A 14,839-nucleotide genomic window follows, 5' to 3' on the forward strand; every position below is an offset into this window, starting at 1 on the left:
CTCCACCACTGGTTGTACCTATTTATGTGAACAGCAGCATCATTCATTCACTCATGCTAGAAATGGCATCCATCTGTGATTCCTATTCCTCAGACTCCACATTCAGCTATTTCTCTGCCCTGTTCATTTCCCCTCCAAAGTGTCCGATAGTTGCTTCCTTTCTGTCACAGTAGGTCAAGATACCACTATCTGTAGCTTAGAGTATTGTCAAGCCTCCTAACTGGCACTCCCACTGCAATCTATCTTTTGATACTCTACAAGCAGTTTCTGTAGATAACACTGATTACTCATGATATGCCAGGCACTATTCTAACTGCTTCCTGTCTTCTTTAATCTGCCCAGTCACATCACAAATAGGAATTACTATTACTTAAATTTTAAAGATGAAGCAAAAAGGGTTTGTAGAGGTTAAATAACTTACCTGAGGTCACAGAATTAATTCAGAAGTGACAATATTAGGATTCAGGGTCTCTTGGGCTTCTAAAATGTGTGTGCTTTCTTTCTGATACAACTTTTTCATATTGCCTCTAGCTTGCTGCAATCTTCTGTTGAGTATTCCTATCCCACGCCTTTTTCTTCCCCTTGTACTCTTCCAATCCATGGTGCTTTTTTCATTTCCTTATTTACTAAGGATTTATTCATTCGCTATTTCAAGAAAATACTTCACAACAGGCCACTCTTCTTTCACTGTGTCCACCACATCTATCCCCAGTCCTCCTTCTCCCCACCTTCTCGTCCCAGCTGCTAAAAGAAGGGCTAGAGAAGGAAATGAATAGTTCGGGGTGGCTCCAACTCCACACGTGTGGATACACAAAACTCTCAGCAACTTTAGTTTTTCTCTGCCTAAATCCCATTGTTGCTTTATGGTTCTAATATAATGAAATACTGAGTAAAAGTGCTTTGTAAAGAGTGCTGTTCAGCGTTCTACAAGTGCAAGGTGCAATTACTCACCTTTCCTTTGCATGCCCAGGGCTTCAACTGAGTTATTCTGTAAGCAACTGAATAGGTGTTTCAAGCAGAGTGTCACATGTGTGTTTGGGGTAAACGGAGAGTAGAGTCCTAAATACTATTGGCCCCGGGAAACCTGACCCAGGAAATCTCTAGTTACCATTACTGCCAAAGTCCAGCTTAAACTTCAGCAGGGTTACCAGGAGCGAGTAAAACAGGAAGCAAATGGAACTACCTGAAAACCTCCACTTTAAAAATCTCTCTAGAAGGCTGCCCTTGCCCTCAACTCTCTGGAAGTTTTGAGTTTCACATTCACAGGGCCCCTACCAGGGCCCTTTCCTCAGGCCCCGCACTCCGGCTTCCCGGTGCCCACACCTCTCGGACCCCCGCCGGCCCACGGTGGACTACAACTCCCGGCGTGCCGCGCGCGTCCGGCCGGCTGCTCGGGGCTCGGCGCGTGGCGGCCGCCGAGCTCTGCGCGGGGCAAACCTCCCGGCGCGGCCGTGCGGGAGGTAAGTGATGGGCACGTGCGGCGAGGGCCTGGGAACGCGCCCGCCCTCTTCCCTCTCCAGAATGAAAAGAAGCGAAAATCGCCACATTGGGGGGAAAAAAAAAAAAAAAAAAAAAAAGCGCCCCGCCCTCCCTCGTGTCTGTTGTGTCCAGCGCTCCCGCAGCTTGTTGCACCCACGGGCGTGGACTGTGTCGCCCTGGAGTGGAACTGGCGTCAGAAGCCTGCCCAGTCCCGCGGAGAGCCGGGGCTAGCCGCGGGCTGCGGGACCGAGCGTGCAGGACGGGACAGGGTGGTGGCACAGCTAGCGCCACACCCCCAAACCCCCTTTTCCCAAAACGGGCTCCACGGGGAGTCCCTAAACCAAAGACCGGGCACTGTTTCTCCTTGAAAGTCTCAGCCAGAAACTTTCCACTCTTTCTCGACCGTGCCACACGAGTCTTTTTTACTCTCGGTTGGCGGCGCAGGTCCAAGAGGCTGCCTGGAGTTCTGAGTCCTGCCCCCACACCCACTGCCCCTTCTCCAGGATACGCTTCCTTTCCCTTGAGACGCCCTTCGGGACGCCTAGAGCTCGCCCCTGCCCTTGGCTACTCGGAACTGGAAGCGCCTGAGGGGAGAGCCGGGGCAGGGGCTGTGGCTGGTGGTTCCTTTAGAACACAGCTGGCTTTCCACGGGAGTCTGCGCTGCTCGGGGGATGAGTGCTGATGAATAAAAGAAACCAATCGAGGCACCAGTTTCCCGTGCCCCCACCCCCGTTTGAGAGCACTTCCAGATGGGCCCGTATGTTCTGCTCCGGAATCCTGATGCTAGGACCTCCAAAGTTATTTTAGCACATCCTGTAATGTGCTGGATCTCTCTTGTTTGCCCCCCAGCACACACACATACACAAACATGCACTACGTACCACTAGTTCTATATCCACACATAGGACACATCACAAATACCCACACGTACATACAACAAACCATATACGCCACAGTACACACATCATACACATACACTTCGCACCTACAGATTATTCTTGTCATTAGAGAAAAGGGTTAACGTCAAACAGTTTGTCGGGTCAAGTGAGGAGGGAGTGGGTGGATACTAGTATATGCATTTATATTCACAGATTGTCAGTTTATTACCAAAGTTAGAACCTGGTAAGTGAAACCCGTTGTCATGCCTTTGTGGCTCACTTTCTTTAAATGGGACTGATTTCCAACAGCACTTTCTGAAACCTAACACTTGTTTAACTGGCAACTTTTGAACACAGCAGGCAAGGCAGGAGGGGATGTCCTTTTCTATATGTAGGAAAAAAATGCTTGGAAAAACTTCACAGAATCCTTCCTCCTGTGAGTGTATCTAAGGAAGAATTGGGTATAACTACATTTTCTTTGCCTCCTTCTCTTCAAGAGGTGAGCCAAGCATATTTTTGTTGTGAGCAGTGCTGTCAGGATACCCTCCTCCTGGCTCCCCTGCCCGCAGGATTCACAGTCCAGTTCTCTTCCTTGGATTTAGTTTGAAAATGGTTCAAGAATTTCAGATCAAGTTCAAAAACATGGAATCTGTTGTGGAAAACTCTTAGCTCCATGAGAGTTCATAATTTTGATCAGCAGTGGTGACACATCCACAAAAAAATGGTACTCAAAAATACTTGAACACTTAGAATTGGTCCCTATTTTATGGTTTTTTGCTTTTGCAAGAGGGCAGTGGCAAAGATGGGAGAAGAGACTACTAGAAGTATTTCTCAGCAGTGGTCTTTCAGGAAATTGAAGATTTGTAATCTCATTTCCAGAATAAGTAAGAGAAAAATTTTTGACTTTGGAATTCAGGTTCCAAATTAGATCATAGTTGCTGATCTCCTAATGCCCCTTAAAGATTACTAAAGAAATTGGAGGCAGGCCACTTTCTTCTCAATTCTACCTGAAGTCTACACTATAGCACTATAGAAGATAATTTCTTTCCAGAATATTTCTGGGGATTGTGTGTGTATTCTGAAAGGTTTTGTGGCTATTTTGACCTAAAAGTATCCAAATGTTGATTGGTGTTTATTTCTATGAAGAAGCAATCACTTATGTTTTCTGTATATGTAAAGAACAGTTTATGGGCTTAGAATCCTGCCCGCCCCTACCCACACATTCAGGCACAAGTGATTCCCAGCCAAACTGAGGAACTCTGAGCCTCTCTGTTTTACCCCCCATTTCCTGAATTGGGACTTAGGATGGTAGTGGGAGAGGCTATGAATTTGAGAGTTGGCAATATATCTTCTTATTTTTATGTGACTCATATAGTATCAGGTACTCATAGGTTTTAAGTGTTGTTTGCATTTATTAAATTATGCTTTTTATGTAACTGGGATAAACAAATTAAACCTCACAGAACTAGTTGTTTTTCTTTTGTAGAATAAGGCTTTGTTTCTGTTTGAATTTTTGCTGGCTTCATTGGATAGGATGAATGCCAAAATAAAAGAACGTGGGTGTTTTTAGGAGATCTGGTCATCTATTTTGCATCCTCTCTGAAGTGTGCTACTTCCTGCATAATGAAGGAAAGGGATTTGCTGCTGGGCAGTGTGTTTCTCATTCTCACAAAGAGATTACTTAAAAGCCAGCTCTAGGAATTTTGTCCACGTCTCTCTATTAGGAAAAATGAGTAAGGCAGGACTACGGCTTCTGGTTGTTCACTGAGTAGAGCCTGTAAGCCCTGGGCTCTCTCTTATTTTTTCCTACAGGGGAGAAAAAGAAATAGTTTGAAACATGGCATTCAATCTCAGAACAACAGTAAAGACATGTAGCAACAGTGAAGGGGCCCGAGAAAATGAAGAAGCTATTAAGACAGCTTGTTTTTCTTAGTAAAAGACAGGTGCAGGGAAAATTCTGCTGGTTTTTGGATTCATGATTCATTCACTTCCACTAATTGTGCTGAAAGTAGTTAGCCAAAGTGAACAGGCACACTGTAGCTTTAAAAAGTCAGCCATGAACCAGAAGGCAGTTGGTGCAGCTTGTGTGTGATTCCTAACGTCATGTTGGCTGAGAGCCAGCCTGGTTTTATTTCACTGTGTCAAATTGTACCTCCTTATTGAATTCCTTTGCCAGCCTACTTTGTGAAAGAAAACATTGGGGTTTCTTTGGCTGTTCTTGATAAGCCTATAAAAAATGATATGTTTTAGTTGCTGATAGGTAGGTTTTCTTTTTACTCTTCCACCAAAAAAAAAAAAAAAAAAAAGAAAGAAAATAATAGTAATAAGACAATGTAGTGTGATGTTGCAGAGTATCATTGTGAGTGTTTTTGTTTTGTTTTGTTTCTGAGACGCTTAGAAAATGGTGAATGTGTAACAGTTTCCAACTGAAGTGAAATCATTCTTTTAGCATGGAGCAGCAGCACTAGCTTCCTGCCTACTCTAACGGTGTGTGGATGGATGGATGCTAATATCTATATGTATATTAAATGTTGGTTTTCTTGGCAGTGATCTAAGTGGTTTAGCACCTGGAAGTTTGTGTGTGTGTGTGTGTGTGTGTGTGTGTGTGTGTGTGTGTTTTAGGAGTGAAGATTATCCCACACTTTCGGTGTTATTTGTTAATCATCTACTTCTCTAACAGTGATAAAATCTTGTGAATATACTAAATGATGCACTTGCCATGTCAGAGTAATCCCTGGAGAAGAAGTGCTGAAGTATAAAGTGATTTGAAAGGAAATGTATTTAATTTATGGCTTCAGCTGAATAAGAACAAACACGTTCCGGGACTAGTTTTTTGTTTTATCTTGTTTCTGTTTCTGTTATTTTTCTTTTTTCTTTTTTTCTTTTTCTTGAAGCAGTTTTGTTCATAGCTTTTTCATCTTGTTAATTGCCTATTTAATTGTGAAGGGTTTTAATTTTTTCATAGTCCTCGTCCTACAAACAAAAAGAGTGAAAGATGCTACTATTTCTCCTTAAATGTTTTGATGATTTTATATAAATTTAATGAGCTGCCTACCCCCTCTTATACACACACACACACACACACACACACACACACACACACACACACACACACACACACCCAGCACCACCTTTCTGTACTAAGGACGATCTGGCTTTTTTTTTTTTTGTGAGCTTTCTGCTTTACCACAGCATGGTCATCTCCTAGACTGGTTTTTGAGGCTTTCGCTGAGAATATGTGAGGTAGGGGGATACTTGCTGACAAAGGCTGTAAGTGCGCTCCTGCATTACAATGAAAAAAATCTAGGAGCAGAGGGAGTGGACAAAAAAAAAAAAAAAAAAAAAAAAAAGCAGCAATAAAAGAAATCACAGTTCATGGTGGGAGGGGGCAGGTAAAGGGGGATTGTTTTTCTCCACTTGGACTCATTTATGAGTTGCAGTGTCTTCAGTGAGAGCTTGGCACCCAGAGGAAGCTGTGCCAGGTCACACAGCACTTGTTTTGAAGGAGGATTCAATTTCATTTGCAAAAGCTTATTGTCAAGGCTGGGAGTGCCAGTACAGATGAAAGCACCCCAATTCATCTCATCTCCTTCAGTTCTTTAGGTTTAATCACATCTATCGAATCGCTGAGGGAACTAGAGATTTAAACAAACATACGTGAACTGGTGTGAAGCTGTAAAAGGAACCATTATGTCTGATTCAGAATATATATTCTTCTTTCACTTTCTCAGAATTAAACACAGGCTTTTCTCCCTTATTGATTAGTTGCTGAAGTAAAGGAACCCTGCAGCCTTCCCATGCTATCTGTTGACATGGAAAACAAGGAAAATGGCTCTGTCGGTGTAAAAAAGTAAGTGAAGCTGGCTTCGGAGTTCTGCTGCTGCAAACAACAGAGGGACTTGGTTTCTGTTTTTACAGGTCTTGCTTATCTACTACAGTACACATTTGGGGGGTTGTCTTGGTTTGTCTACACTGGCCACCAGCCTCTGGTTTCCTACCCCACTTCAGCTGCCCTTTTCTGTATTGCATTTCCAAGAGAGGGATGACTCAGATAATCTAAATGGGCACGGGTCAGTGTATCAGGCTATGGAACCAGGAAGATTGAGGATTTAAGCCCTATATTCCCTATACTGAAACAAAAACAGTAAATATAGACTCTGCCTTCCAAGTCCATAGGCTACTAGGGTAGGGGCAGAAAATAGAATTTGAGTTTGTTTCTTTTTTCTTTCTTTCTTCTTCTTCCCTTTTTCTTTTTTCTTTCTTTTTTTTTGAATAAAATAACCTCCAATTCTCAAAACTGAGAGTCTATAGTGAAAGAAGAGAAAAGCTTCAGTGAGACTACTAAGTTTAACAACTTCTCTGCCCTGATTTTTTAAACTGTTCCTTGAATGCGAAATATCTCAGTGCCTACCATGGTGTTCTATTTTAATGTCTGTTCCCACATTTGAAACTTCTGATTATATTTATTGTGTAAGGGTTATTATATGCTTGATTTTTTTTTTAAATAAGAAAATTCAATTGTATTATATAGCATTATACTCTGAATCAGGACAAAAGCTAATTTTCAAGATATAATAAGTATTAAAAATGTATATTCATATTTAAGAGTTGTATTGAAGCTTGATTACAAGGAGAAAGTAAATTCCATGACAGTGTTATCTATTTCATTTCTTTCCATGTCATTTGGTTTAAAATTGTTGTCAATTTGAGTGTTGGAAGAAACTAATTAAATGTAATCCATAGAAACTGTGATATCTAAATTAGGAGGCAGTGTGCTATGTTTATGAATAGAAAGTATATGTTTATGAATACGAAGTATATTTTGCTTTACAGCAGAATAACATTAAAATTAACTTAATAAAAATCTGCTTTTAAAAATTCTTGTGTAATTTATATATCAATGCCATACTGCCATGCTTACTCCCATTCTTAAAGTTGAACGTAGATAAATGGGTGCTTCTTTATGAGGTAGGTGAGTGCTGTCCAATGGTACGTTCAGCAGTCATGGAAATAGTCTGTATTTGTGCTGCCCAAAATGGTAGCCACTAACTATATATTGCACTTAAGAACTTGAAAGGGGACTAGTGTTAACTGATGTACTGAACTTTCAATTTGCCTAATTTAAATAAGTTTGAGATAATAACTTTATTGAACTATAACAAATTACATGTGCTGAAAGTATAAAATTTGGTAAGTTTTGACATTTGCATACACCTGTGAAACCATTGCCACAGTTATGATGATGAACATATCCTTTACCCCCAGTTTTCTTATAACCCTTTATAATCTCTCCTTCCCTTTTCTGCCCTCGTATCCCCAGGTTACCATTGTTGTGCTGTCACTATGAATTAGTTTGGTTTTTCTAGAATTTTGTATATATTGTATATATGGTCTGGTGTCTCACTCAGCATGATTAATTTGTGATTCATACATGTTATTACTTAGTTCATTGTTTTTTGTTACTAATATTTCATTGTATGGATATAAAACAGATTGTTAACTATGTCCATCTACATCATGATAGACATTTGAGTTGTTTCCATTCTTTTTAGGTATTACAAATTAAGCTGCTTTGATCTTTCAAGTACAGGTCTATTGTGTGGACATATGCTTTCATTTCTCTTCCATGGAAGAGGAATGGTATTAGGTGGGTTATGGTAGGTATGTATTTAATTTTTATCAAACTACCAGGTTATTTTTCAAACTGGTTGTCCCATACACATTCCTACAAGTAGTGTTTCAGTGCACAGGTCCTTGTGAACTTGGTATGACCAATCTTTTCCATATTAGATGTTTTATTTGGTGTAGGTTTAACTTTTATTTCCCTAGTGACTAATGATGTGGAGCATGTTTTTCTGTGCTTATTTGACTTTCATATATCTTCTTAGGTAAAAGTATTGTTCATATATTTTGCACTCCCTGTTATTGAGTTATTTTTTCATATTTGTTGCATAGAAGGTTTTTATATATTGCTAACACAAATCCTTTATCATATATAAGATTTGAAAATATTTTTCCCAGTATGTGACTTGTCTTTTCATTCTCTCTATAATGTTCTTGAAAGTGTAAACATTTTTTCTTAAAAGTTCTATTTATCAATTTTTCCTTTTATGGATCATGCTTTTCATGTCATATTTAAGAAATCTTTGCCTAAACAAAGTCTCAATGATTTTCTGCATTTTCTTATATAAGTTTTATAGTTTTAAGTTTTAGGGTTTAGGACTATGGTTTTTCTTTTTGTTTTGTACCAGGGATTGAACCCAGGGGAGCTTAACCCCCAAGCATCATCCCCAGCCTGTTTTTTTATTTTTATTTGAGACAGGGTCTTGCTAAGTTGCTTGGGGTCTCATTAAGTTGCAGAGACTGGCTTTGAACTTAAGATCCTCCTGCCTCAGCCTCCTGGAGCTGCTTGAATTACAGACATAGGCACCATGCCTGGCAGGGCTATAGTTTTTGAGTTAATTTTTATGTGAAATATGAAAGAAGAATCGAAGTTCTTTTGTTGATGATGGTGGCTGGTTTTTTGCCTGTTGATGTCCAAATTTCCCAGTACCATTTGTTCAAGTGCTCCTTCAACTTTATTGGAAAATAATCAATCATACATGCATGACTCTATTTCTAGACTCTATTCCATTTATCTTTTTGCATAAAGATATATATATATGTGTGTGTGTGTGTGTGTGTGTGTATATATATATGCCAATATAACACTGCTTTGATAACTATAGCTTTGATAACTATAGTCTGAAATCAAAGTAGTATTAGCCATTTAACTTTGTTCTTCTTTTTCAAGGTTGTTTTGGCTCTTTACATTTCCATGGTAATTTTAGATTCAGCTTGTCAATTTCCACAAAACAAACAAAATACCTGCTGGCACCCAGTTTAGCAAAACCTGCTGGCATTTCAATTGACGTTGTCTCAGTCAGTTTGGTAAGAGTGGACATCTTAACAATACTGTGTCTTCCAGTAAATGAACATGGTATGTTTCTTCAATTATTGAGGTCTACTTTACCTTCTCTCAGCACTAGTGTGTAGTTTTCAGTATACAGATCTTACACATTTTTGTCACATGCATTCCTACACATTTCATGTGTTTTATGCTATTGTAAGCAGTATTGCTTTTTTATTTTGAATTTCCAGCAGCTTGTTGTTACTATATAGAAATACACTTGATTTGCTTTTATTGATCTTGTGTTCGACCACCTCCCTAAACTCATTTATTACTTCTAATAGCTGTTTTGTAGATTTCATGATTTTTAAAACAGACAGTTTTATCTTGTCATTAAACACAGTTTCACTTCTTCCTTCTAACTGTGGATACCTTTTATTGATATTTTTCCTTTTTTATTGTATCAAGTAGAACCAACAGTAAAATATTGGGAAAACATGGTAAAAGCAGGCATGCTTGTTTGTTTCTCACCTTGGTTTTTTTTTTTTTTTGTACTGGATTTAATCTGGGTGCATTTTACCGTCAAGCTATATCCCCATCCCCAACCCCCTTTAAAAAATTAATTAACTAATTAATTGATTTATTTAGAGACAGAATCTTGCTAAGTTACTGAGGGTCTCATTACATTGCTGCGGCTGGCCTGGAATTTGCAACGCTCCTGCCTCAGCCTCTCAAGTTGCCGGGATTACACATTTGAGCTACTGTACCTGGCTCATGGTAGTCTTTTTCTTATCTTTGTTCTCTTGTATATATGTCTTTTTTGCCCATATGCCTTTAATATTTTTTTCTTTATCATTTATATTTTAAGCAGTTTGATTATGAGACTTATGTTTCTTGTGCTTGGGATTTGTTTTGTATCTTAGATGTATGTGGGGGCTTAGCTTTCATCAAGTCTAGAAAATTTTCAACTATTTTCAACCATTTTTCCCTTTTTCCATTTACAACTTTGTTTGATCACTTGATATAATTCCATAATTCACTGAGGCTCTGTTCATTTTTTTCTGTCTTTCTTTGTACTCATTTGATTACATTCTGTTTCTTTGCATTTAAGTTTACTAACCTTTTCTTCAAATTTTTTCATCTCTCATTAATCTCTTGTTAATCTGACCCCATGTATTTTTCATTTCAGACAATGTAGCTATTAACTCTGAAAGTTAACATTGGTCTTTTTAAAAGATTTATTCCATACCTCTACTTTGCATATTCAGTCTTTTCTCTTATAAAGGTTTCTATATCCTTATATATTAATTTTATCATTTGGATTTTTTGATATCTCAGTTTAAACAATTGACTGATTTTCCTTCCCACTGTGGACTGTATTTTCCTACTTCTTTGCGTGTATGGTTATTTTTTATTAAAATCTAGACAGTATAATTTCATCTTGTTGGATGGTAGATGTTTTTTATTTTCCCATAAATATAGTGGAATTTTTTGTTTTGATTTGATATTTGTTTTTTGTTTGTTTTGTTTGTTCTGAGATGTTTTCCTGATATGTCCTTATCTGGTTTTGTTATGAGTATAATACTGGCTTCATAGAGTAAATTTGGAAGTGTTTCATCCCTTTCTCTTTCATAAATAATTTGAGGAGTATTGACATGAATTTTGGTAGAATTCAGCTGAGAATCCATCTGGTCCTGGACTTTTCTTTATGGGAAGATTTTTTATTACTGCCTATATCTCATTGCTAATTATTGGTTTGTTTAGGATATCCACATTCTGTTGATTCAGTTTTGGCAAATCATGTTTGTCTAGAAATGTATTCATTTCTTCTAGGTTTTCTTATTTATTGGAGTCTAAATTTTCAAAATAGTCCCTAATGATTTGCTGAATTTCTGTGATGTCTTTATTAATTTGAGGTTTCTCTCTTTTTCTTTAAGTTGGTTGGGCTAAGTCTTGTTTATCTTTTCAGAGAACCAACTCTTTGTTTATTGATCCTTTCTGTCATTTTTATATTCTCATTGATTTCAGCTCTGATCTTAATTCTTTCTTTCTACTGATTTTGGAATTGGTTTGATCTTTTTCAAAGAGCTTTGAGATGTATCATTTGGTTGTTTATTTGTGATCTTTTTGATTTTCTTATTTAGGCACTCATAGTTATAAACTTGAGTTAGAACTGCCTTCATAACATCCCAGAAGTTCTAATGTGTTGTATCACTATTCACATTTGAGTCTAAGAATTTTAAAATTTCTCCCTTGATTTCTGCTATCACCTATTCATCATTCTAAACTATTGTTTAATCTCCATGTATTTATATAGTTTCCATAGGGTTTTGTCATGTTATTTCTCATTTTAAACCATTATGATCTGATAAGATGCAAGGAATTGTATTATTTTTTTGTACTTGCCAAGAGTTGCTTTGTGGTCTAAAATATAGTCTGTTTTGTAGAAGATTCCATGAGTCACTGAGAAGAAAGTGTATTCAGCTGTTGTTGGATGAAATATTCTATAGATGTCTATTAGGTTCATTTGATTTATAATATTTCTCAGGTCCAAAGAGTCTTTTTCCAAGTTTACGTCTGGATGACCTATCAAATGGTGAGAGAGGTGTGTTCAAATCACCCAGTATTATCTGAGGTTCAATTTGAGTAGTATCTCTTTTATGTAATTATTACACCCACATTTGGATCATAAGTATTTATTATTGTTGTATCTTCTTGTTGAATTGTTCCCTTTATCACTATGAAGTGACCTTCTTTGTTCCTCTTCATTAATTTTGATTTGAAGTCTGCTTTGACAGATATGAGAATAACTACTCCTGCTTGTTTGGGGGCTCCATTTGCATTGTATATCAATTTCCATCCTCTCACTTTCAGCCTTTGTCTGTTTTTGCCTATAAAGTGTATCCCTTCCAAACAACATACACTTAGGTAAGTCTTGTTTTTTAATGTCTTTTAATTGGAGAGTTGAGACCATTTACATTAAATGTACCACAGAGAGATGATTATTATTCCTGCCATTTTGATTTATTGATAATATTTAATTTGGTCCTGTTTCTCATTTGCTTAGCTACTCTTCAAGTGAGATTTGTTCATTTTTGAGCTCTTGGGATTGTTTCTGATTTCTTCTGTGTGGAGTATTTCATTAAGTAAGTTCTGTAGTACAAGTTTAGTTGTCATGAATTCTTCTAGTTTCTGCTTATTGAAGGTTTTTATTTCCTTTTTGGTTTTGAAGGAGAGCTTGCTGAATATAGCAGTCTTGGTTGACAGTTATTTTCTTTCAGTACTTGGAACACATCATTCCAAATCCTTCTGGCTTTTAGAGTTTGTGCTGAGCAATTGGAAGCAATTCTGATAGGCTTGCCTCTAAATATGACCTGACATTTTTCTCTTGAGGCTTTAAAAATTCTATCCTTGTTCTTCATGTTAAGCATTTTAATTATAATGTGTTATGAAGAGGGCTTTTTTCTTTTTTTTTTTTTTTTTTTTTTAATCTTGTCTATTTAGAGTTCTGAATGCCTTCTGCATCTGGATATCCATCTCATTCTCATGGTTTGGAAATTTTTTTGTTATTATTTCCCTGAAAAGATTATCAGTTTCATTAGCCTGCATCTCACAACCCTGCTTAATTCCAGTGATTCTTAAATTTGGTCTCTTAATGTGTTTCCTGAATTCTTGTATCCTCTAATCATGGTTACTTAGTTTATTTTCTTAAATGCTGCCTGAATGTTCAAGACTGGCCACTTTGTCTTCCAGCTCTGAGATTCTGTCTTCAGTCTAGTCTTTTAAAGAGACTTTCAACTGAACATTTTATTTGATTTATTGTGTCTTTCATTTCCAAGATTTCTATTTGGTTCTTTTTGAATATTTCTATCTCCTTATTTAATTTCTCATTTGTATCCTATACTGACTTCCTTAATTCATTCACTCTTTTTTTTTTTTTTCTGTGTTCTCTTGGAATTCATTGGCTGTTTTGAAAATAAATCTTTTGAACTTTTTAGCTTATATTTCATCTACTTCATTATGTTTAGGGTCTATTGCTGGTGAACTTTAGGAGGTGTCATGTTACCATGTTTTTTTCCATATTTCTCATATTCCTTTTTGGGGTTTTATGCATTTATTGGGAAGTATTTCTATTTTGCTTATATGAGGGCCTTTTTAGGGCATGGTTTTCACTTGCCAAAGTGTCCTAGAGTAGTCTAGATAAAGCCCCCTACTAGTTGTGGTATCCATAGCCTTTGCATTAATTCTGTTTTTGCTATAGCAGTGGATGTCTGTAAGTGGGACCATGGGGCCTGCACCTTATCTGTTTCTACTTGGGGCCTAGTTGTTAGTTGGGGTTTTTGTCTCTTCTATTCTTTGCATTAAAGTATAGCTGAAGATCAAGCATCATTAATTTGTGTACGGAGCAAGGTGTGTTCTGTTTCTTGGATGAGTTTAGTTCAACAAAAGAGTCTCTATCCTGTAAGCTTGTAGTATCCCTGTAGGTTCCCAGCATATCCCAGAATAGGTCAAAACAAATAATAGCAACAACAGGTACAAAAATATATAACTACCCATTTACTATTGTGACTTGTACAATATTAATTTCCACACACACACACACACACACACACACACACACATACACACAAAACAGGAATAGTAGGATCAGCAATTGTCACCAGTAAAAACAATAACCATGAACTAGATCTGACTTTGTAGCAAACATCATATATCAACAGTAATAATTGCATTAGCATTAATGGTGGGGCAGGAGGTACATATACAAATTAGTTCTAAAAGTTGGTAAAAATACTACTAATTAAAAGAAAATAAAATGTACTAGCAAGATAGAAAAGAGGGGGCTGGGGTTGTGGCTCAGTGGTAGGTTGCTAGCCTAGCACGAGTGAGGGCCTGGGTTCAATTCTCAGCACCACATAAAAAAAATGAAGGTATTGTGTCCACCTACAACTAAAAAATAATTTTAAAAAAGAAGATAGAAAAGAGTTTACAATTTCCAGAAGTGAACATAGAGAATATAGAAGAGCTGCAGCAGGAAGGAGGAGAAAAATAGGAGAAGCAAAGTAAAGGGAGAGAGAAAGAGAGCACAACAGAATTGGCTCTTGCTGGGAGGAAAAAAGTCAGAGAAACAAGAGAACCAAACACATGAAAACATTACAAAACAAAACCAAAATATACAAGCCAAAAAATCCTAACTCTCAAAAGACAAGAAAGGCAAAATAAGTACATTAAAAAGGCCCAAAATGAGGGGAAAAAATACAAATATGTGTATGCATATATGTCCCTGGACCAATCAGCCCCACAAGAACACAAAGGAACACACACAAAGAAAGAAAGAAAAATATAATAATTCTTAATGAGAAATGACAGAATAATATCCACTGAGATGATCAAGATAATTGATAAGAATGAATGGTCACTGTCTATGCTCTACTGTCGTTCTTTCCATTTCTTCTTGAGCTATGTACTAAGAACGAGAGCAAGGGCTGGGGTGGTTAACCCCTTTCTTTTTCTGTATTGCTCTCTGAGCTGCCAGTTGGAGTGGCCTAAGACTGAAGCTGTTTGAAATCTCAGTTTCTCTTCTCAACAGTAT

General features: G+C 37.5%; 1 protein-coding gene across 4 annotated transcripts in view; it reads left to right on the forward strand.

Annotated features, from left to right (window-relative positions):
* The first annotated feature begins 1,355 nt into the window (after positions 1 to 1,355).
* The window catches only part of SAMD13 (sterile alpha motif domain containing 13), a 51,287-nt gene continuing 37,803 nt past the window's right edge, over positions 1,356 to 14,839 (forward strand). The window contains exons 1-2 of one of the 4 annotated variants that reach the window (XM_079140089.1): positions 1,399 to 1,460; positions 6,123 to 6,207. In XM_079140089.1, the coding sequence (XP_078996215.1) occupies positions 6,155 to 6,207 (53 nt within the window). In that variant the 5' untranslated portion in view covers positions 1,399 to 1,460; positions 6,123 to 6,154. Of the gene's footprint in view, positions 1,461 to 4,389; positions 4,618 to 4,673; positions 4,845 to 6,122; positions 6,208 to 14,839 lie in introns of those variants that run through there. The other 3 variants (XM_079140090.1, XM_079140091.1, XM_079140092.1) reach the window with 3 other exon arrangements.

This window comes from Sciurus vulgaris, assembly GCF_902686455.1.
Source record: "Sciurus vulgaris genome assembly, chromosome: 1".
NCBI lineage: Eukaryota > Metazoa > Chordata > Mammalia > Rodentia > Sciuridae > Sciurus > Sciurus vulgaris.